This window comes from Corvus moneduloides, chromosome 3 (genome assembly GCF_009650955.1).
Source record: "Corvus moneduloides isolate bCorMon1 chromosome 3, bCorMon1.pri, whole genome shotgun sequence".
NCBI classification, from domain to species: Eukaryota; Metazoa; Chordata; class Aves; order Passeriformes; family Corvidae; genus Corvus; species Corvus moneduloides.
The window spans coordinates 28,794,203-28,818,182 of record NC_045478.1 but is presented as its reverse complement, the minus strand read 5'-3'; the positions used below and the strand labels follow the sequence as shown (position 1 = coordinate 28,818,182).

Below are 23,980 nucleotides of genomic sequence, written 5' to 3'. Positions count from 1 at the left end.
ACAGATGGTGTTAGGGCTTCTGTTATGCAGTTTCTGCTGCGCAGCTTCTTGCAGTTCACCTCAGGGAGCATGTCATAGTGAGACAGAATTACAGGGGTAGCTGTAAAACTGGAATAATGGTACTAATGCTCACATGATGTGTTCTGCAGGACTGGAATTTCAAGCACTACCTGGATTTACTGTAATCCATATTAATTGCTAATTACAGTCTGCAGGGCCAGGTGCAGCCACAAGGCTCACTGGAAGAAGTGTTTTGTGCCTTGCTTGCTGGAGCACCTCTCCAGACCTTGTCACAGGTCATGGTTCCACGTGGGGTGATGAGCCCTGCTTAGGGCCACAGTGCAAGGCAGCCTTCCCATGTGCTACTGTGCTGGAAGAGGCACAGAAAATAGGACAAAAGTCTCAGACTGCTGCATGGCTCTGTGGCTGCTCAGCCAGTCCAGCAGCTGCACTGTGGCAAAGCATGACTGCCAGGGAACTGAGCGTACATTGCCGCCACAGGGGTGAAGGAGGAGAAGGAAGGTGCATTGGGTAGAGCTCGGGGTACAGGATTTCTTTTTCTAGTCATGGTCTTATTTTGGTTCCAATTCAATGTGAGCACCATTTGTGCCCACCTTTTGAGAATGCAGGAAGGGAAAACCGTATGAGGAGGATTTAAAAGGGGACCTAGGAGAAACATAGCTACAATAATTGAGACGGATCAGTGCAAATCTAAGGTCTAATAATCTGTTTTACTAGGTGGCAATATGGAATTTAATTAGCTGAAATCTTTTGTAAATCTTGATGCTGAATAATATATCAGCTGTGAAAAAATGCAAAGAAAAAGACACTGAATAGAAGCTATAGTATTGTTTAGTAATGATGGCAATGCACAGGGTTGGAAGTAAAAGAAATATATCCTGTTGGTGAAGGAGCACATTAGGTTAGATTTTCTTGAAGGAATTTCAATGTTCAAATTTCTCTTCTGGCTTTGTAATACCAGCCTTTAGGTATTAGTTCAGAATTTTTTGAATTTATGATGGTGTGGGAGAGACTTAGTGAACACCTTGTTTTGTTGGCCGTGTAATTGCCAGCCTTGGAACTGGAGAGCTCAAAAGTCTTTGTTCTAAAAAAGCTCCTGTGATAGGTCTGGCAAAACCCACTGTAACCTGTATATCTGTACAGTACTGTATAGTGTGGATGGTAGTTGGCACTAGTCAGCTGGCATCCATTTGGAAATCTCCACATTATAAGAATGCTAAACAGCTTTAATAGGCTTTTTATTTTGAAGGCTTCTGAAATGGGAAAAAACATTTTTTAGCAGTTCAATGTAACCTGCACTAGTTAGGAGAAAAAGCAATTTCCTGGTGGATGCTTCAAAGTCTGATTCTTTGCTGCTTAAAATGATGTTAATTCAGAATATACAGAAATTTTCCCCCTTGGAGAACCAAATTAAATGGGAGGAGAGTACATGCAGTGATAACTTTTTGTTGGAAAATACATGAAAAAACCCACCCTTTTGTCAGTAGATGAAATCAGAAGTAGTTCTAAGCCACGATGATGGTGAAGTCTGTCTGAAGGTTGCCATCAACTCACCCACTGATCGTTCCCCTGAGTTGGCAGTTGTTTGCCACAGTAGCTGTCACCAGAGAAGCTGAGTCCCTTTTTTTAGCTGCTGAAGAGCTACTAATGGGATAATGAGCAGCTTGCACTTTCTCATTAGCACTTATTCATCATAGATAGCGCATACAAAGTATCTGTAGTTGAAGTATTAAGTAACCACTTTTGTGATGTTTGTTCTGTGTCATATTTCTGAAGTGTCTAGACTTTTATATTGGTATTTGATCAACTGTGGTTGAAGCCCTGCTTCAATTTAATTATTTAAATTAAATAATTATGTAAACTCATGGTATCAGTTCTACATTCTAAAATAAAGGGATTATTTTGGGTAAATCTTTGTTTCTCCTCCAGAAAACACCTTTTTGAGTTGTTCTTCTCTGGCTCCCTTTTCTGTGATGCCACAAACAATATATAGCTGTGAAAATATTAGTCTGCACCACACATGCCCTTGAGGAATTTGGTTTACTTACAATGATGTTAAAAACTGTTTTTTTAGCCAGTATAGCTGGAAAAAGAACATTTTTAGCACATTTATGCTAATGCCAAACTGAAACCATCTCAAGGCCACTTAGCAAGGAAGATGAGTTTTGCTGTACCTACCTGAAGGGTTTAAGGACTAGAAAAGGTTCTCCTGCAATGAAGTGGAAAAGGAGGAGGGGATGAAAGATCGGACAAGCATTTTAGGACAAGCCTAAGAGGCAGGTCTGCTCCAACCCATCTATCTGCCTGGAAACAAGGGGTGGATGAGCATGGCATGGCTGTTTCTCACAGCTGTGTTCCTCATCAAGAAGTGAACATTACTCCATACTTTTTAGCCCTTTGTTATTGTGGCCAATGCTAAACTAGGTTTTCAGGAAGTTGGAATTCACCACTTATAATGTTTCTTATGCAGAATTAAATGAAAAATGTAAAATAAACATGATTCCATTAGTTTTATCTTCCCTTGTCTCTATTGTCAGAATACTTCTCCCTCTTAGGATGCCTTCCTCTGGAATTTTTTTTTTGAAAGACTGTAGAGAGGTCTGTTTTAGGAAGAATACTCCCACATCTGTGTGAAAGTAGATTTTTGCAAAAGCTCAGTTACAGAAACTGCCTTTCTGAAAGTATCTATAAAAGCCAATTTTTATAAACGCCTGGATTTTTCTCATGAGATACAGTAGATTTGTCTTGATTTATCCTATTTCCCAAAAGTCAGAAGATGATGAGCGTTACTGACCAAACAATGCTCTTTGCAGTAGTCTGTGTGTTGTGGTAGATCTGAAATGGGCTTCGTCAGTTTCTGGATCCAATTCTCAGATTCTCCAACCAGCACAGTTTTTCTGAAACCAGCAGCATCTTGCAGCAGGACATGTTGACAGAGGACCCCCTCCCTCTCCTCTTTCATTCTGTTCACAAAGCAAAACAAAACAACAATTTTTAGGAGGACCTAATAAGTACTTGAGATGGAAATAGTTGATTCTTCCAGCAGTAATGAAAATATTGTTTCTTGCTAATGGTGTTTGCAAGATTGGTGCCTCAAAAACTACACTGTTTGAGGCAGAGGTTGCTCTTTCTTGTCTTTATGATCCGTTTAGCGGAACAGAGTAGAAGAGAATGCAAAGTGTGCCAGAGATGCTTAGTACTTGGAAGAATGTAATGAAGTAAATAAAAATATGTATAAATTAATCAGATGTAAAACCATAGGAGATTTTATTCTGGACAGTATCTGTGGTAGTTACCAAGCTTGATCTGCCAGTTAAATCAGAGCCAACTTTGAACATGTCTCAAGTTACTCAGGGCGTTGTATAGTCAAATCCTGAATACCTCCAAGGATGGATATCCCACAGCCTGTCTGGGCAACCTGTGCCAGTGTTTGACCACTGTTCTTGTGAAGAATATTTTTCTTGCCCTGACAAATGAGATTTTTAACCTGAAATGTGTATTTTTCAAATTAAGAACTGAGGTTGTTCCTGCTTGTATTCAAAATAGTAAAAATGGGAAGCCAGAAGATTTGTTGCTGTCTGGCCTCTGCCTCTCAGACTATTTGGTGTGAGTAGTCCTGCTCAGAAGTGTCCTTTGGACATAGCTCATCCTAACATAGACTCACAAGCAACTCTGCCCTGGCAAACTGTAGGTCTATGACACCTGTCCATTGCCTAGAAAAGAAACTGCAATTGTGCCTACTGATCGTATGATGGCATTCTGTGGTGAACATTTTTGAAAGAACTATTCTGAAAGCAAAATGCTGAGTTCCATCCCATCTGTCTTGTAGGAGCCTGGTCCTGTTGAGTGGTCTGGGGGACTTTTTTAATGTCTGGGTGACATTTTTTAATGTCTGGGTGACAAAAGGTCAAATCTTATAAATAAGCCTATTTCTTGAATACTAGCAAATTTCCAGCTGTTGCCTGCTCTGGTTTGTGACAAGTGGGGCAGTTCAGAATGGGGCAGTTACAGAAATTGCATAGATGGATTCACAAATGTTGGGTCTCTGGGCTACAAGAAAAGGAAGGATTTTCAGAATCCCAGTTTTGGACTTGGGCACTTATATTCATGCATTTGACCAATGATGCCCAAGATTTTTGTGAATTATAGCTCCCAATGCATAGTCATTATTTTGGGGTAATTTTAACAAACTTTTTTTTTTTCTTTTTGAGTATTAAAAAATGCCAAACCTGAGTTTTCGCATTGAATGCCAATCTGAACATCATGTTTACTTGAGTTTATTGAGTGATGGGTTGTCAGGTAGGGTTGCTGTAAGGACAACAATTTGGCCATCCTTTAATGTTATGTCATCCAAAGGAACTTGAATGAATGAAATGTCATTTAAAAACAGTCCTTTGAATACATATGAAACCTGAAAAATAATAAAAAAAAAAAAAAAGACAATCTTAACTATCTAATCTTTGAAATATTTTTAGAGATCTAATGCAAAAAAACTCCTCCCCAATTCTAACACAACTAGATGCACCACTATTAATTTAGAACATGGAAACCAGAATAACAGGCTGGTGCTGCATGTTGTTCTTGCAGTATGCTGTGCCTTTCAAATCCCTGTTCATGTGCCTCAAAAACATACTGCTGTTATAATGCCCAGTGTAGGTTTTACCTCTAAGGAGCCTAACAATAGCTTCTATTCCAGAACAGGAATGGCTTGTTACAGGACAAAAGCCTTTTGTGAGGAGAAAAGTTGAGCAAACCAGTTTCATGCTCAGTTGTCTTTGTTTCCAGGCAGGCAGCTAATAATGTGTGTTTGTCAGTTTACTACTTCAGCCCTGTTCCAGAAAGCAGTGCTCTTGGGCATGACTCGTTGGGGTTGCTCTTCATGGTTCATCATCTGCGTGGCCTTCTGGGAAAAGAACTTTACAGCAATTCTGTTTGAACTAACCTTCATTGTATCTGTGCCTATAAATATGGGATATCTTTCTACTAGATTTTTACTAGGCCATTTCTGATGGTGACCTGAACTAGAATGAAGTGGACATGAACAAAAAGGAAGATCTTACTCAGCAGGTAAGAGACTGATCATGAATGATTTCCGAGCAGATATACTGATATAAAATACTTCTTGCACCTACCTCAAGATTTCAAGCGAGTGCCTGTTCCTTGTGAATTACGTAGAAGGCTCTTCATGCATGTATGTTGAGCATGGTCTAATGCTGAAGGAAATGGAGGTCAAAGAAAGGCTTCTTGCTTAAGCTGAAAAAACCCCATTTGCTTTAAGAAACAACTCTAACAGATTTTAACTTCCTATTGGTTTCATTCATAATTTTATCAAAAGTAACAGAAATAGATGTATTAAATCTGATCCTATTAATATTATTGGGGAAACACATTGCTTTGACTTCGTTAATGTAAATGAAAGCACTACAATCTGTGGATCAGGATCTGACCTGGATTAGAAAGTGACACTCTTGAGTCAGGCTACCGACCCAAGCGAAGTTGCTCAGTTTCTATATAAGTGCATTTTGGCAGATTCTGGTCCTGAATTCGTACTTCTGTGGTCCCAAACCACTGTGAAGGAAGGATCAGCTTATTCATTTGGAGGTTCTGCCTTATTTAGGGATTTTTTTTTTACACAGTGCGGGTGGCATAGTCAAGGGAAAGTAATTACAAATAATCTTGTTACAAGGACAACTCTGTTGCTTTGAAGCAGCAAGATAATCAGTGACCTTGAGAAGCCCATCTGGTAATTGTGTATGTAGTATGAAGGCTTTGAGTGGGTGTAACAGACAAAGGCAGGTGTCAGATGTGAAAATAAGTAGCGTGATATTGTGAGCGAGCCTCACTCCATTCATTTTCACGTGGAGGATGCTAACAATCTTGAGTATATTTAAAAGTTTCAAAGAAGGAAGGAGACTTTTTCTGCTCCTCACATGTCCACACATCTCCCTTGACCTATGGCAAGTTTGTGCTTCAACTTCTCCAACTGCAAAATAATGAGATGTACTTAATGTTTATGCCACTTTCGCATCCTTCACAGTGAGGTTTCTGTAGCAGTAAATCACTCTTAAAGAGCCACTTTATCAAACAAGGTCACTGAGGGAGAAATTAGTCACAGCAATATCTTGACAAAGTATGTGATCCTCATGTTTCTCACTTACAAACAACCAGTGTCTGTTTATCATCACACGCCTAGTTTTAGCACTGCACCCAAGAGCCAAACCCCCCCTCTGTGCTTGGAGGTAGTCCCTGGATATATCTGTGTTGTCCTTGGTAGAACTCCGTGGCCACATTCTGTCCTGGTTCAAATCTTTAACTCCAGTGACTCCAGTGAAGCTGCATTAATTCCCAGCAGTAGGTAATTGTTCCTGCATCCTCTGCTCCTTTGCTGCCTGGTTGCTGGGTAAGCAGCAGGGCAATGCCAGGGAAAGGGGCAGGGAAAGCACTTGGATGCAGAACTACTTGCTTTATGGGTACTGTTGCATGAGGTCTTAAGCAGCACCTCCTGCTGACTTGGCTTCAAGTATTTGAAATTCATTTGAAATTTGAATACACAAAAAGATTAAATAAACTTGATGTACCAACCTGGGGGTGCTCTAAAGTGTAACCTGGTAACAGCTAGAGTGGGACATAAAAAGTTCCTCAGCATTTAGAGTATGACAGTATTTCAGTAACTCTGAAAAACTGACTTGAATTAGAACTGGAAAAAAGTTCAAACAATGTGAATAATGTCACATGTCAGCATTTCCTGAACAATATTTTTACATTTTTTTAGACTGGAAACATTTAATTTCAGTTTTTCAACAGTGTTTTATATGATGCAAAAAAAAAAAACCAAACAAACCAAACATAAGTGAAGCAATTAACTTTTCATATATAGAAAATTCAGTCAATGAAACCTTATATATTTTTGACTTTTGTTTTAGTTTCCCATGTTTTTCTACTTCTTAGGTTTACCAGATTTTGACATTTTGATGTTCTTTGCAAAAATAATCTTTCATTTTTGAAAAATCTGTAGCACCAACTCGGAAGGATCATCACAATTTGACCTCTTAACAATCAGTTAACAATATGAAACAAAAAAAGAGAATGTGAGTGAGCCCCTATCGTACTTTGTTGAATTCTTGCATCACTTTTTTAGGTAGCCAGTAGCAGGAACATTGAGTTATTTTGTTGATTAGATATACTAAAGCTCCTGCTAGAATTGCAGCTTGCCTCTTTCACCTTTTCCTTTGATAGAAACCCTTCAGCAGCTATTAATCTACAGTTACTCAGAGCACATTTTAAACTAACTCAGTTTCTCTCTTTTTCTCCCCTTTCAAATGCCTTACTGAGAGTTTATTTTTGTCATTTCCATGTCTCTTTTTGTCAGCCTGTTTTTGGGAGAGGTTTATAAACCACAATAATGTTTGCCGTCTTGCCTGAAGTCATGACACAAACAAAAAGTAGGAGAAAAATGGAAGGTCCCCTCTGCAGCATCTGAATTTGCCACACAGAACACTGCAGATATATTTTCAGTCACCTATAAAATCATTTTAAGGCAAAAGTTCAAGAATTGCCCTGGATTTTCACCTGTTTCACACACCACAAACCTCAGTATTTGTTATTCCTCCCAAAGGCAACACTTTACATTTCCAATGCTCTCAGCTGGGCAGGTTTACAGATGAACAGCCTTTTGGTAGTGTTGTATTTCATGATATAGTTAATGCTCCACTTCAAAGCTGTACAAAGCCTAAAAATGAACACAAAGTGATTAAGAAGAATTGCTTTAGATTTATATTTTCTGTGTTACCACAAGATATAAAATGTCCCTCAGATGCAGAATCCTGACCACATGCCAGAAGTGGAACTTAGTTTGGTTAAGTAGAGCAAGCAATTTCATCTGCACAGTGCTAAAATATTTACCTGCTGCTACTGTCCTCTGTTCTCTCCTCTTCCTACCTGAATGGTGCTTTAACATGCTACTGTAAAGCTTAAGTGTAGCCCTTATCTGTTGATAGTCAAAGACATCCAGACTCTTGTGTACTCAGAGTGACACAGCAGGCATGTAGCGAAGGCAAGTAAAGCTGTTATTTGTATGAGTTGAGATTATCCATAAAGGGAAATTAAGTGTGATCCAGCCCTACTCTTCCTGCCTCTTGTAGGACTTGCACTGGTCCACTCTACCTGAAGCCTTACCAGGTGCAAACTCCAGTGCAGAGAGGATCGATGTATGAGCACAAATTGCAGCACTGGGACAAGTAGTCCTAATAGAAATCAGAACTTGGGGAAGTACCAACAAATATCAATGAAAAATAGCATCAGATAAAACCTTAGAAAGAAAAACCTAAATCTCAGATTCGTTGGACAATGTGGCCTACATTCTTTATATTTTGGACCTAATTCTTCTGGCAGGAATGTTTGAATTGCTGCCCAAATGCTCAATTGCTAAGACAGAGAAGCAAACTTCAAAACTGCCAAGACCTCTGACTTAAGTTGCAAGTAAATATTTGAAAATCAGCAAAAAAACCTAATTGATGCTGAAACAAATGTTGGGTAAAAAAACTGGTACTGTTGCTCTACAGCAACAAAAATGTAGGAACTTTCAGGAAGGAATGTAAAAGTAGTTAAAATTTTTGCTGTATTAATGCCATGACTGTTTTGCTTTCAGCACAGCATGACACATGGTTCAATTAAATTAAGTAATGGTTTGTAGCCAGCTCACATGCACTGTATCTCATACAAGGCACTATTTCTCTGAACTGTCTCCATCTTCTGTAGGGAAAAAAAACCTTTCAAGAAACAAAAAGTTAAACACATAATTCATAAGTCCTATTCCTGAGTGCTTTCCCCTCTGTGCCCAGGTACTGAGCCTTTTCTGATTGCAGACACCACATAAACTACTAGACAAGTAAATCTAAGTCTGTGTTATAGCTCATGCATATGACTGTCTTTAATATGAAGAGGTGCTGTAGCAGTACCTTGCAACGAATAAAGAAATGTTTGTTTCACTGCAGAAAATACTGTGAATGATTTCTAAATTAAAATCCATAATGTCTGACTTTATTTGGAAATTAAGAGTAATTTTCCTGCAAAAAATCACAATGTGCCTTTTGCTGAGGACCCAAAGTAATGCATAGGTTGTTCTCTGTATGGTTGTAAGAGTTTTGTTTATTTGAAAGTAAAACTGATCACTGTTTTTGTTTAAGAGTAATGGGTGCAGTATTTCTTTTGGGTCTATAATCAAACTGCAGTACCGCAGCCTAGTTCTTCATGGAAAATATACCCTTTGCAAACATCTATAGATACATCCATCATTAGAGATTTGTTGCGAAGGAGCATTTCCATTAAAGAACTTACAAGTGATCAGTTCTTATCCTGCTCACCTCTATTCAGAAGGAATTTGTTTTGTTAAGGATTATAATGTGGGGATGGTACCTTGTGTTCATGAAATCCTTTGGAATGGCTAGTTATGTGAATAAGCAGTTTTCTGACATTTTGCTTTTGACACATGAACAATCCTTTGTCTGACTTCAGTACAGGTGTTCTAAAAAAGGATGTGCTCAACTTTCCTTTGGTCATTTTGCTGAACATTTTTCAGAGATCTAAAATATAGATAGCAGGCAAAAACTTAACCTAACTTTAAAATTTTCAGTAGTTGTCAGCATACATTATAAAGCAGAAATGCATATGGCGTTATGATTATGTTACTGGTTTCAAGTTATTCAAAGGAAACAGATGAATTCTGAAAACCTCATAAATTTTAAATCAAGGTATTTTGATGATGGCAGGCTCTGCCACAAAATGGCAGGAAATATTTGTCATAAATCGCAAAACACATTTTTTTTAATGACTGTAACTTTCATAGCTGGAACTCTTCCTTATTTCTGTCAAAAAATAATGTTATATGCTTAGAAATTTAATATGATGAATCTTTTATTTGAAAATTTGTGGTTTTCCATTTGGCAGACACTGGTTCCTCCACCCCTACTGTTTCTCCCCCAGTGGCATTCCCTTTTTTAATTACTAAGGAAAGTATTAAAATTATAATTCTGAATTATAATCTGTTTTTTTTCACTTTGCCTGTCAAAGAAGTTATTTTATTACGTTTCTATTCCATAATGATAGAGAGCTGTAGGAATTAGGTCTATTCTACATGGGTGAATGTATAGGGGTATCAGCAAACACCCAGAGTTATTTTATGGGGTGTGTTATGGGAATAAACCAAAGCCCTTGGGTGAAGAAATGGGTTTATTAAACACTGAGGGCTAAAACTGGGGTAGCCAAGGACTTCTGTTGTGAATGCGCCAGTAACTGTGTTAGATTGCAAGTGGGCATCACTGGCATGTCCCTGTCAGGATACGTGCATGGGAGTGACAGGTTCATCCTCCCTGCAGGGCTGCTGGCCAGCTGCCTGCCACACTAACTGCAGTGTCCCAGTGAGCTCCCGAAGCAGCTGTACACACAGCCGGCCATGGAATTTTGGAGCAGGCGGGAGAGACAGAGGAAACATTTCTATGAGCTCTTCATTAGGAGAGAAGCCATAAACCTCTTTTGACTACATAATAATGGAAAATAGCATGGTGAGAAAATAGTGAAGAAAGGGAGGAATAATGCGGAAAAAGGGAGTTGTTAATGAAATTAATGTAGGCCGTGTAGCTGCTTCCTTCCCTATGCACAATGGATGATGCTGCCTTTCCTTCTACGTGCTTTTGTCTGCCAACAGAAATCACTTTTGCCTTATCCAGACTGGCATTCACTTTGCTTTTGTGCAGATCCCTTCTTCTGGAAAATCAGAAATTGGAGAGAGTGCAGATTATTCCTTTGTGGAAAAGGTAAAGAATGGTCTCATTCAGAGGCTATCCCTTGATTTCCCAGTGTTTTTACAGGTGCTAATTCCAGCCCAACCCAAGCAAACCAAGGACTGTTAATATTTCTCCAATGCATACTCGAGTAGGTATTCATAAGTAATATAATAATTTGGGATTGGCTATGCAGTGATTTTGGTTAAACTATGTCAGGCAGTCTTTTTTAAGACATTGTGAGATGGAGAATTCCATCACTACCTTGATAATCACTCACAGTATTGAAATTTGTGCTATTTTTTTGATTTGCAAGTGTCTGGTTTTGATTTCCTGTCCCTTTCCCTGTCACCATCAAATTAATCACTCTTGAGGTAGGGTTAGGATACTTAGGAGAGATGGTGATCCAGACACTTCTTGATATTTTTGGGGATAATGCAAGCACATTAATTTTTGTAGTTCCTTTTTGTACCTTTTCCACATGTTTACATCCATTTTAAAATCTGCTCCCACCCCTGCAATATAAACTATATCAATGTCATATATAAAGGTAAACATTGGGTTCTTTCCTGTTTAAACATCCAAATACGAGTTTTTCCTTTTGACTACTGCTCTAAGTTCAGTTATTTGTCCAAATTAGGTCCTGAAATTAATCTAAAAGTTGCTTATTTTAAGGTTTCAGTCCTCACATTTATAAGAATTGCCAGTTTTCTGTGTTTCAGGGCAATAAATTTCCTTTGTAAATACAAATACTTTTAATATGAACAGGAATACACTTAATTGTAAGTACTAAAATACATTTCTTTCACATTTAAAGGACATGTTTGGCAAATGATGTCACACAAAGTACTATGTCTTACAATGCTAAATCTGCCTAAAAACAGTATTATGAAGGTATTTTCACCAATTTTGTTCTAAAACATAAGAAAAAGAATTCTGTGAGATATTTTAAAGCTCAAAATAAGTGTTCACAGAGGCTTCCATCACCAAGAAGTAATGGAAGCAGCTGGTGGTAGTACTCCATTGCCATGTTCTGTGTCATTCATGCATGTTGTTTGGTTGTATATTTTATTGCTGGTTACAGAACACATCTGAAAGTGACAATGATGAAGTTGATGGCAACAATATATGTGGTTTCAGAAAGAAAAAGGGAAACAAAGGTCCTACAAAGTATATTCCTCCTTTAGAAAATGAGAAGATGGAACTGTCCCGCACCTCAAAAGTCCCAGATCCTTGTCCCCTTAAAGGAACCACTGGTTGCTCAGAACTGCCATCAGACCAGTCTCTCCAAAACCCCACTACCTTTCCTCCAGTACAAAAGGACAGAGGAGGTCACAACAATTCCAATTCTGGCAGTGATGGTAAAGAAGACAGGTTTGGAGAAACACGAGAAACCCAGGAAAATGCTGAAATTGGGAAAAGAATAGTGGGAAAAATGAACGAGGAAATAGATACAGCAGCTCAGATGAAGTTGTCCACAGGTGTGCAGCCTGCGAGGCGTGCAGAGAAAGGTGGCTGCACAGAGGCTGTACAGAGGGCAAAGGACAGTGAGCAGAGAGGTGGTAAGCCAGAAGGACAGGCTGGGATGGAAGAAAAAGTTGTCAAGTTTCATGTGACAAAGATGGGCTCCCTGGGCAGTGCTGCATCCATGCCAGGGAGCCATACTGCCGAGTCCCTCACAGGAGCACCTGGCATTTCTAAACGAAGTCTACAAGAGTTGAAAAACCTGCTTAGTGAAGGTCATCTGCCTTCTCATGGGCCCATTTTCTGTGGCAAGGCAGGTGGCACTTTTGCTCAGAAAAATTTGAAACCCCGGGAGAAAGCAGCTGACAAACAGGGCGGGCCCTTTGTGACTTTTACTCCCCATTTTGGAGAGGAAAAGCAAAAGTATCTCAGCTTCCACAAAGAGGGAGTGGGGCAGCAGAGCAAAACCGTCCTGGTCCTCAGCTCTGCTGGCTCTGATCAGCAGCAACCAGTGGGAAGCAATGTGGATCAACTTATTCTGGGACTACCAGCAGCTCCTACACCTGCAGAAAGCACAGCTCCTGAGGTTCAGTTTGACTCCTCCACAGGCCACGCCGGTAAGGATACTTAAACATCACCTGCTCTCCTCTTAAACAAAATGCTCCTGTTGTTTTGTGGTGTTTTGCTAAGCTGCAAACTTAAGTCAGAGCTAGTGCACAAGAGAACTGACACCTGTGGTTTCTGTGTGATCAGGACGGATTGGATATTGTGCTCTACATCTATGCTGCTTTTAAATATTTTTGAAGTAAGGCATTTATAAAGCCCAACTGCCTGCCAAAAAATGCCATGCACAACTGGTCATGTCTTTTTCACTAAAATGGAAATATTTCTTCATTTAAACTGAGTGCAGGCAGCACTTCCCGAAAGTCTGCTAGATACTGCAAAGCTCTGATGGCATCTATGCTTCTTAACATTTCCTTTTTTTTTTTAACATTTCCAGCAGTAGAAATTGGTCCCATGTAGGGATGATGTTTTCAATTATTTGTCCTGTGAGAGGACTGGAATGCAAAAACATCTCTTATAAATTATAGTGGAAGAAAAGCAAATGAGGCAGAGAGAACTTCCACTTATTTTCATGCTGTTCAGTAAGTCCATTTTGGAAGTGTTTATAGAGACAATTAATTGCTACTAATAGGCTGTGATTTCTTTGTAAAAGCTTCTCGGCTAGCTGGATCAACAAACCAAAAACTATTATTAGCTGTGATAATGTAATGGGCTTGAACAGTTTGTTGTTCTGTTTCCAGGAAGCACAAAAACACCAGTTTGTCAGTCGTATAGATATCACATTAATACATTTCCATGAGCATCAGTCTGAGATCACATTATCAGCTTTCCAGGATAGATATCTCTCTTTTTGATTTATCTTACTGATACAAGAAATACCAACCTCTTAATTGATAAAATACTTTAGTCATCATTAACTATGTAACAAAATATAATAATAACAATCAAATGTTTACAATAATATTAATTTATTCTGCTTTTTTCAAGTCTCCTGACAGATCGGTAGAAACCCTCCTATGCAGACTCTGAAAAAAACCAGTTTGAACATGTCAATTGTTGTTAGCTACTGCAGGATTTCTTGGTAGACATTTTGTGTTACCCAGTTTGACCGAGTCTGAACAAGATATCCATGGACATTATCAGTGTTTACTCGGGGCACTGCATGAGAAATACAAAACTTTGAAAAGATATTTTTCGCTCGAACCATTCTCTATGCATATCTATTAGAATAAAAAGGTTAGAGCATTAATTAGCAGCCTACACTTGATGCTGTTCCCTCTCCGGACTGCATTGTTTTTCACATTTCTAAAAGGTGAGCGAAATGATTATCAAATTTATAACACTACTGTTTTCTCATTGTCTGCAAAACCAGCAAATATGTTTTAAAACATAGGAGTAATTATTCTTTGTCATAGCACTATTTACAAGGTAGAGGGAACTGATGAGATTAATTGTAGATTCCACAGGGAGATTTCAACTCAGCTGTAGCCACTCAGCATGAAGTAACTAATCCAAGCTTATTACCTAGTCAGTAAAGCCAGGCATTTTGTCTTCAAAGAGGTATTAGAGGTGGATGAAAAAATGACCTCTGAAGTGTGTTTCCACTCAGTGGGGAAGAAGCCCCATGATGATTAGCTTAGATCATTTGTCTGACTCTGAGATGCCTAAAGCTACCTGGGATTAATCCTGCCCTGTATCACTGGTGGTAGTGATGATTGTAAGAGACCTACAGATGAGAGCAAACTATGAGGGGAGCTGGGAGAAAACTGTTTTGTCTCATCAGAAAAGTATTCCATATCAAATGTTTTGGAAACTCATGTGATTTGGATTCCATTTGGGTTTGACCAAAAAAGTTGTACTGCTCACTGTGCATTTCTACTAGTAAATGGAATGCACAGGAGTTTACACTTAATAAGAATGGTATGTGTTCAAAATTTAATTTTCATTGAAGACGTTCAGTAACTTAACTGAAGAAAAGAAACATTTGGATAAAATTCTGCAGTGTTTAATGAGCCTTTGCATAAACAGTATTTCATTGCTGTCCATGGTAATTTATTGATTGATAAGATCAAGTCCTAATTTTTTTTTTTTTTTTTTTTTTTTACTAAAACATTACATTAAATATTTCAGTTACCAGAGTGCCTGAAGTCTTGGATCTAAAGATATCTCAACACTGAGTAGATCTGAAATACAAACCCCAATAATTTACAAGTTTTCAAATAGTTTAACTTGCTCAAATCAGAAGACTTCATCCAAAATGTTTGGAAAAATTACAAGAGGTTATATATCAGATCTACTACGTGTTGAGATACAGCCAAAACAGGAATATGCTTTATTGTTGTTAAAAGCACAGAGTTAAGGGACAATTTCTAGAGATCAGCAGCAGCAAGTTTAAAACATATGTCTGAGTGTCAGTAATTCAGAGGATTTATATACAGTCATGTTAGTAACATGGTAAACATTTCTCCAAAATAATAAATCCATATGTTTTTTCCAAAATACTGATTGGAAAATGTGGAAATATTACTGTATGCGGATTTTGTCCATTTCTTGTCAGCTCTTTTGTAAAAGAAGTGCTTGGACATGGAAAAAAAATAATAGAAAAGAAGCAGACATGTCAGATATTTGGGTTAGTAAAAAAAATGTTACTTGAACAGTGTCAGAGAAACTGGAGCTGAAGCTAAAACTCTTAACCTAAAGCTCTTTTCCATGGAAAGATAGAAACTAACACATGCAGCTGATTAGGTGAATACACTGACTGCACTAACATGAATTTAGGAATTTTATTTGCCTAAGTGTCTATATCTAATAATGATGCACATTTCTGCAAGTTGATATGTAGTCATTAATTGGCAGGTGCTTCTTAAGCTGTTCAATGCCTGCATTCTTGGACAAAGAGGGATGATTCCAAACAGTAAAGAATAAGATGAAATTTCATGCATGTAGTATTAAATAACCATCATGTACATGCACACAGGATGAATTCATGCGTGTGCTATATGTATAGTGTAAAGAGCATGTAAGGCAGGTGTATATTGACCTCTCTGAACTCAAACCTTGCCATGTGCTGCTCTGCATGCTACTAAATTAGAATATTAATACTATAGTAGCCAGGGACAGAATGATGAATCCTTCAACAAAGAAATAACCTAGGCTTTTTTCTCTATTGACATACAAAAATTTGCTCACATACTCTGAACCAAATTTGAACTCCCCATGTGGTTTGGCTGTCCTCTGTGCGCACCTGGAGGAGACATGTCTGCCCCAACTGATTCTGCTCAGTAAATCTTGTCAGTCACAAGGAAATAGAAATGGAGGCTCTTTGGGACCTGTAAGTGGACAATCAGGAGATATAAGTGGTCACTTCATAGTCACTGCCTCTGCTCTAATTCCTGGACCATAACGATGTCTTACTTTGGGACTTAAGCCTGTCTTTTTCACTTGGTACCCTTTTCCGCTTTGTATTTTACACAATCTGTGCCATTCTTACAGCTCTCTTAAGGTGAAGAACCGAAGCCATACTGTTCTTTCATGTTCTTTGCTTATGCCAACAGCATTTTTCTTTCTTCTTCTATATTTTGAACTGAGTTTGAGCATAGCAGGGCTGAAGCTCAGCTCCTTTCTAGAGCCTCTTGTTTGCACTTATTTTCTGTTGGAAAAAACATCATATTTTTTTGTCTTTTTCTTTCCTTTTCTCTCTGAACTGAGCTATATACAACTCATCATATTTTTTTTACCTCACAAACTCTAAGAACAAACCAAAGCAACCAAAAGCTCTTTAGTCCTTTATCTTCCATACTAATAGCTGAAATCTTCCTGCTATGTGATTCTGCATGATTTCCCATTTTTCCTCTTGATCTATATAAAATAAAAATGCTCAGACAGGACTTCTATCCAGTCTTTCTGATCTATTTTGTCTTCTTTTAGGTGAGATTCAACTCATCTATCTCTGGTATTTGTAGTAAGCTAGTCATCCCGTGATTCTGTGTGAGAAAGAGGTGTGTATTCTGACCATAATTCCCACCCACTGGAGATCCTTACTTTTTTTATAGTAATAGTTATAGGTTGCAAAAACAGTTAGATTGGACCTAATGTAAGGGAAATGTATTCTCTGCTTTTTATGTCTGCCAGCTGCCTCTCCTTCTACAGTATATTTATGAAAAGTTTAGTCCTTACCTTCAATACTGTACAAAATCTCTTCCCTAAATAACCTTGCTTCCCATTTAGCATAGTGATCTCTTCCATCCTGGAAGTGTTCAAAGCCAGGCTGGATGGAGATTTCAGCAACCTGGTCTAGTGGAAGGTGTCCTTGCTCATGGCATGGGCATTGGAACTACATGCTCTCTAAGGTTCCTTTCAACCCAAACTGTTCTATGATTCTCAGTTGATTTTTTTAAAATAGGACAAATATTTTTAGACCAGAGGGGGCTTCCTAGTTTGCAATAGCGTATGCCTTGCTTCACGCAACTTTGGTCAGTGATTCCTTCCATAAATCCAAATTTTCTGTTTGATTTTGAAGAAAGATAGGCCACTGTAGTTTCATCTTATTTAGGATTATCTGTTAGGTAGTACTATTGGGTATTACGCAACTTAAATTTCTTTCAGACACCTGCATATTTTGTTTTCAAATCCTCTAAATTTTCTACAACTGTGATAATTTTCTCATCACTACAGAAGAGCCATTTTTATAAAATATCCTGGAATGTACAAAAATATAGGTTATTTATTTATCTTTCATTTATTGAGAGATAAAAACTTACTTTACATTTGACTCTTGAAGATGTATCTTGTCTGAGAAGCTGTGTCATGTTGTTGTCATCCAGTTTGGAAAGAATAATTCATGACTGATTGAAGCTCTATGTCAGTCTCTAAATTAGCTATAGAACTCAAGAAAAACCTGAGTTTCTCCACGGTCATGCTGGTAAAAAGCCTGCTTTGCAATTAAGTTTAGAAAAGAAAGCAGACTGTCATGAGAAAAAGAAATGAATGGAAAACACATTGCAAGTTTCATTGTCAAACAGATCAGGGAAATATTTTCACTGTCTCCTATCCTTTGGGAGTTTCTAGTATGCTTACATAGTTATGCCCCTGTTATGAGTCTTATAGGTGAGTAAAAATACAACGTAGGAAATAACTTTTTATGTACTTGACTGCAGAAATCAAATGAGTAAACAGTTTTGGCAAAGCTTTTTTTTTAGGTGAGAAAGAAATTGAAATTGCATATTTTTTCAATTGAAGACGCTTCTGGTCACTATTCACATCAATAACGCATTCAAATGCAACTCATGTCTACTTACCATGTCAAAAAACCAGATTGGAATAGAAAAGTAGCAGTAAGAATGATATCTGGCATAGGAAAAGCTGTCATATAAGGTTTGAGAAATAAAGGTGGTTAACGTTTGAAGACAAAAGTGAGAACAGTAAATAACATGCTGAGCAAAGCAAGTAAACTGACTGTCCTTAAATATAAAAACCAGAGTATTGTAAGGAAGGACAGACATGTTCAAATTAGTGCTGACAGGAATTTCCATAGGATTTAGAAGTGTAGTTGTGTGATTACCCTGTGGGACTCTTCACTAGTGAGTATCATCAACACAAGGTATCTGTTTTTATAAAGGGGGTCAGTATAGATCTTCAGAGCACCCTGTGCTGGATTTCTAACACAGTCACCTCTTCTAGGCCCGAGACACTGTACTTTAGTTGTGATGTGGTTTATTAAGGGATCACGGGAAAGGGTTCCTTTGAACAAGTTGAAAACAAGATTGATCTGGGACGTGCACTTTCTTCTGTTTTGGCACTTTCCTGTTGCTGAAAAGGGAAAGCTGATGTCAACTATTTGCCCTAGCTGCTCTTAGCAATCTGGGTGACTTCGATATTAATAATCTAAGAAAGATGCCACTCTTCTATAAATAATAATAGTAATAATAATAATAGTAATTGTTATCATTATTAATGGTAATATTTTTAGTTCATTGTGTGATTAATATGTTTTAAATATGTGAAGACAGTTTGTAGGTATTTTGTACTAATTACAGTAGAAACAGGAATATTACCAATTGTTTCTCAATGGTAACTTAAATGGGAAATGCAGACAGAACCATAGACAAACAAACATTAGGTTCTTTTCTGTGTCCTGTCAAACTGATATAGATATTTAATGATCTGCTTAAAGAAAGATGACCAGTCTGGATTTTTATTTGATTTTTAAAATGAAAATCTGAACAAAAATCTGAGCATCTTGTTGAATTTACATGTTTCTTTAAGGAGATTTTTCTGAAATGAAAAGGAAGATGCCCCTCTTCCTAGAGGCCCAGAAACCTAGAGAAAAAGTTTTACTCATGAACAGAATCCTCCCTCAGAAGAATGTAAAACTTTTAGACTGTGATTCTAAATCAGCAAGGCCTGTCAAATACTTATTTATTAGCTATTTTACCTACAGTAACTAATGCTCTGGATAATGATTATATGAAGTGAGTAAAGACAGAGTACTCAGTTCCCTCCTATGCCTTTCCAAACTTAAATAATTATTGGCATCATGGATGCAGTTTGAGTGGCTCCAAAGAAAATATATTTTGGGTCCTGTGCTGTAGAAAAGTGAATAGTCATTAGTTATTCAGTAATTATTACTTCAGAAACAAATCCCCTCTCATATTCCCAAAATCAATCAGAGATATTAAGTCAGGGTGACATTTTTATCTATCATACAATTTACAGAAACATTATTTCAATGAGAAGGCTAATCTGCAAATGATATAAAAGATGAACTGTAAAAAGTATGTGAAGGCTACATGACTGTTTCTGTTGATTCTAAAAGATTTTGGGAAAAGGCTCTTGTAAATGAATAAGTGTCTTTTGACTAGCAGGGTGTCTACACTGGCATATAGATTAATTTTAATCTAATACTAGACCAATATGTATAATTTAGTCTCATAATTTAACAAGATATATCTTTGATCATAAAAGATCCAACTGCAGAAGAAAATTTCTTTCTTCTTTAGTTATTAATATTTTCTGTCTTAATCTTCTTTAGAAACATTTTCTGTTTATGAATTTTCTGTTAATGTTTGTTCACACCATGTAATTATATATTTATTCAAATACCTTTAGCTCAAAGACAACACATATATATAAAATTTGGAAAATTACCTGATATTGGCAGATGTTTAAGTATATTTGTAGCTTTATTTTTTAAATGAATTTATGCAGCATTAATAAGAATTCCTGTAACATTTGTGTTTTTCTTAGATACTGATTTATATAATCTATATCTCTTAGGAATACTGTTTTAAAGAATTAATATGATCAGAATTAAAGTTACAGTTTTTTCATGAGTTGTATGTTTTTACCTGAAAAATATTTGTTCAGTAGATGGAAATTTAACAGATGACATTTCAGGACATTTTAAGAAATTCTTGCAAGATTTACATCAAAAGCTGACTGATGTCAATGATTGTCAGCCAAGCTTCACTTTGAATAACACAAAGACATAAAAATCTCAGTGTGACAGGTGGTTGACAGGAAATGTCTACCATCTTTGCAGAGGAAATGAAACTTTTATGGAATAAGGCATTGATCACTGCTTTAAAGGTAAAAGCCTCAGATTTCTGTCCCTGGAGTTGAAAAAAAACTTCTCTTAATATAAAATTTGGAAGATTTTCAGAATCTTTTAAAGTTCTGTTACTCTACTGAACAGTCATATTTTATGCCTGTTATTAAACTTCTAAATAAATGTCATGTTCATGAAGAGGTCGAATCTGGTAAATGCCAGCAAACATCTATGCTGCAAAACAACATTACAGGATGACTGAAGTGGTATTCAAATAACTTACTTGGTGGCATAAGCAAGACAAGACCAGTCCTCCCTGCTTGCTATTGTGTTTTGGCAGCACCTGTAACAGAGTGAGTGTTACACAAAACATCTAAACCGGGCTTCCTTATTTAATATTCATCTTTTAAAGGACATATTGCCCCAGTGTTTATAGAAGACTTTTGGAAAAAAAAACTGTTTCCATAAGGAGCTTAGAGCTGAAACAGACCAAAGGGAAAGATGTCATGAGAAGTAGATATGACAGAATTGCTTTCTAGATTTGTCTATTAAATTTTTACTCTGTTCTCCTATTTACTTGAATTTTGTTCTGTACTTTCAGCTGCCATACCTCAGAGAGCACAGTTACTAACTTTTTCTTACTTGTCTGTCCTAAAGGATCCTCCTTGCCGTCTGAAGCTGGAGGATCCAGTAATATCCAGCAATAGTCAAGGATTCTGAGACATCTATGACTACAACTGAATCTGTGGCCTTCTCAGGGAATAATCTGATAGCCTTGTACTGGGCCAGCTTGTGAGCCTTCTTACAGCCCCACAACTGGCAGTCCTGCTTGCCCCAAAGGAGAGGTTAAAAAGATGTGTTTGTACCTACTGGCTACTGCTAGAGGAGACCTGTTCTAGTTTGGGTAATTTGCTACCAGAGAGATGAGGATTGCCCCCACCAACCTTCAGAGTACCTCAGCATGAAGCTTTAAACTTCCACTTGAAGGCTGGTGGTGAATGGTTGCTGTTGGTGATCTTCTGCTGTGGTTTTGAAATACCTGCAAAAATTCATCTGACCACATGCTCAGGAAGAATGGAGGACTTTTCTCCCAGAAATGCAAAAAGAAATATATTTTTCACAGTTTATTGCATGTTAAGATAAAATTTTACTCTTGGTCTGCTTAGTTTATTGTACTAAGTGGAAGTTAATGCCGTGTGTAGTTTAACTTGAGTAAAAACAATAGTTAGATACCAAAAAGAAAAGCAGGCTGAGAGATCAAGAGGTTGGTGAAAGGAAGTTACTTTGCCCATCTCTCTGTTCCATTATAGAGGTTATATTCAGGTGTTATCACCTTCATGTCAAGAAGTTTATAGAGCCCTACAGCTTCTGCAATACAGTTAAGAAGATAACTCCATAACAGCAAATGCATAAATGCATAAACTTCCCTTGAAAATCACTGCCTGTACTGGAGGAGACTGCAATCCTCCTCAAGAGGCCTCAAGAAAGATTTAGTAGAAGACAAGTGCCCTTTTTATCATGTTTCCGTATCAACGCACTTTACAAAGTCATAGAAGAAACAGCACCTGTATTCTGTCAGTTTTCCATGGGAAATAGGTATCCAGTTACTACTTTTGCTCCTAAAACCACTCAACAAACCTCATAAACTCCTGGTTTTACCACATGTTCTCTTCTTAACTTGGAAAAAAGTTTAAATTACAGACCATTCCAAAAAATAAGAGATTTTATACAGGATGTCAGGGAAAAATACATGTGTTTATTTAAAAATCTCTTTCACGTTCCATATCTTTTTCTCATTTCTGTTTTTACACTCTATGCCACAATTTCCCACTTTTGCACTTTTTAGGAGAAGAGCCGTATTCCAGCTTTCTTCATTTTGTTTGACGTGAACATTCCTCTTCACTTCTAGCATTCAACAGAGACCTTGATGTAAACGGCCTTGGAAACCCAACTCTCCTTCACCTATTCTCTCATATTGAATTTATTAAGCAGCAGATGGCCAGGGACAACGTGCAGTTTGTCAGATTTGAATCAATAGACCTCCATGGTGTGTCAAGATCAAAGAATGTTCCTTCTCGATTTTTTCACGTAAGTTTTTTTGTTTCCAGTTTATGTGTTTTCCTTTTAACCTTTATGTATTTTCATCCCCATCTTTAAATTATATTTTCTCCATCGTGCAGGCAGCAACTCCAGCTTAGAACAAATTATCTGCTCCCTCTTCTTGCTCATGTTCCTGAAGGATCTAGACTTCTTTCATCATTCCAATCATTTATTCCTCTTTTCCTCCAAATAGTAATCTAATTAGGTAAAGCTAAAAATTTCAGTTCTTTGATGTTCTAATCATCTCTTCCCTCAGAAATATCTTTTCAGATTCAATACATTATAAAAATTTTAGTTTGCTGAACATCTCTAAATTGCAAAAAAAGAAAGGAGTAAACATTGAAAGAAATAAAATGACTGAAGATAAGTTCATTTTAGTTATGAGAAATTTTATAGTTATCAATCACATAGGAAAATATCACTGAGTTGCAAGATGACTTAACAGCAATATTTGCCACAGTAATGATTCAGGAAATAAAAATCACATTAGGAAGCAGGATAAATTAGGTAGCAGGGTTAGAGAAGGGAGAAGTACTGCTATAGGGTAGTCACCTTTGACACCTTTTTCAGTGCCAAATGGACAGCTTAGACATCTTGGAACAGAGTTCACCAGAGTGAGCAGTTTTGGTTTGGGTGTCACACATACTGATACCGTTTACTGCCACCTGCTTAAGAGAAGACAGACTTCATTCATTCATTCATTCATTCATTCATTCATTCATTCATATTAAGAGAAGCTACCATATGCAGTTTGTCATCTGGATATGCAAAATTGGGTTTTTTCCAGCTCTGAGCTTGCCCCTTTCTAGGTTTGTTCTGTCTCCTCTGCTGACACAAATGGCAACCTTTTCGCTTAGAAGAATAAAGGTAAGATGTAAACCGGAGCCAAATTTCACTTGGGGGAACTTGGCCTAATTGCAGCTTTCATCAGAAAAATACTTGGTCATAAGGTAAGTTGTAAAGGTGCTTGATTGAAGGTAGATGATCCTTCCTTGGGGTCTTACCTGCATTTCATTTTCATCAGCTGCAGCTTTCTATTCAAATGGAGAAGAAAGTATATTTATGAGTTTTTCTCACCTGGAAGTGCTTCCCTGCATTTACCCCAAACTTTTGAAGTCCAGAAAGTGAGATTTTTCTGCTAAATGTTGCATCTGAAAAACAGTGAGGTGCATGTTATGGCATTCAAAGTGAAGTTACAGCCTGAACTGTATCAATATGAGTCTTTTGTGGTCACTTGCATCTATGTAAACAAAATGGCCAGAGGGTGGAAGCTAAATAGACTAACTACAGATAAAAGTTTGACTTGCAAAATTTGCACCTAACTGATGATACCCATAAATGTCTAAAGACCATGCAAGAAAAGTGTTGAACATTTTTTTAGTTCCTTATGGAAAGTTAAAAAATGATCATTGTGATAATTGATGCCATAGTTTTCATACCAATCTTGCAGAAAGTTGTTCTGCTTTATAAGGACACAGTAACTGTCTCTTACCCTTCATGTCAGTGA

General features: G+C 37.4%; 1 protein-coding gene across 6 annotated transcripts in view; it reads left to right on the top strand.

The window, feature by feature from the left end:
* Window positions 1-23,980, top strand: part of LGSN (lengsin, lens protein with glutamine synthetase domain) — a 39,419-nt gene that overhangs the window by 12,650 nt on the left and 2,789 nt on the right. For 3 of the 6 annotated variants that reach the window (XM_032104707.1, XM_032104704.1, XM_032104706.1), the window contains 4 exons: window positions 5,009-5,088; window positions 10,773-10,832; window positions 11,884-12,880; window positions 22,283-22,461. In XM_032104707.1, the coding sequence (XP_031960598.1) occupies window positions 5,059-5,088; window positions 10,773-10,832; window positions 11,884-12,880; window positions 22,283-22,461 (1,266 nt within the window). In that variant the 5' untranslated portion in view covers window positions 5,009-5,058. Of the gene's footprint in view, window positions 1-3,655; window positions 5,089-10,772; window positions 10,833-11,883; window positions 12,881-22,282; window positions 22,462-23,980 lie in introns of those variants that run through there. The other 3 variants (XM_032104708.1, XM_032104709.1, XM_032104710.1) reach the window with 3 other exon arrangements.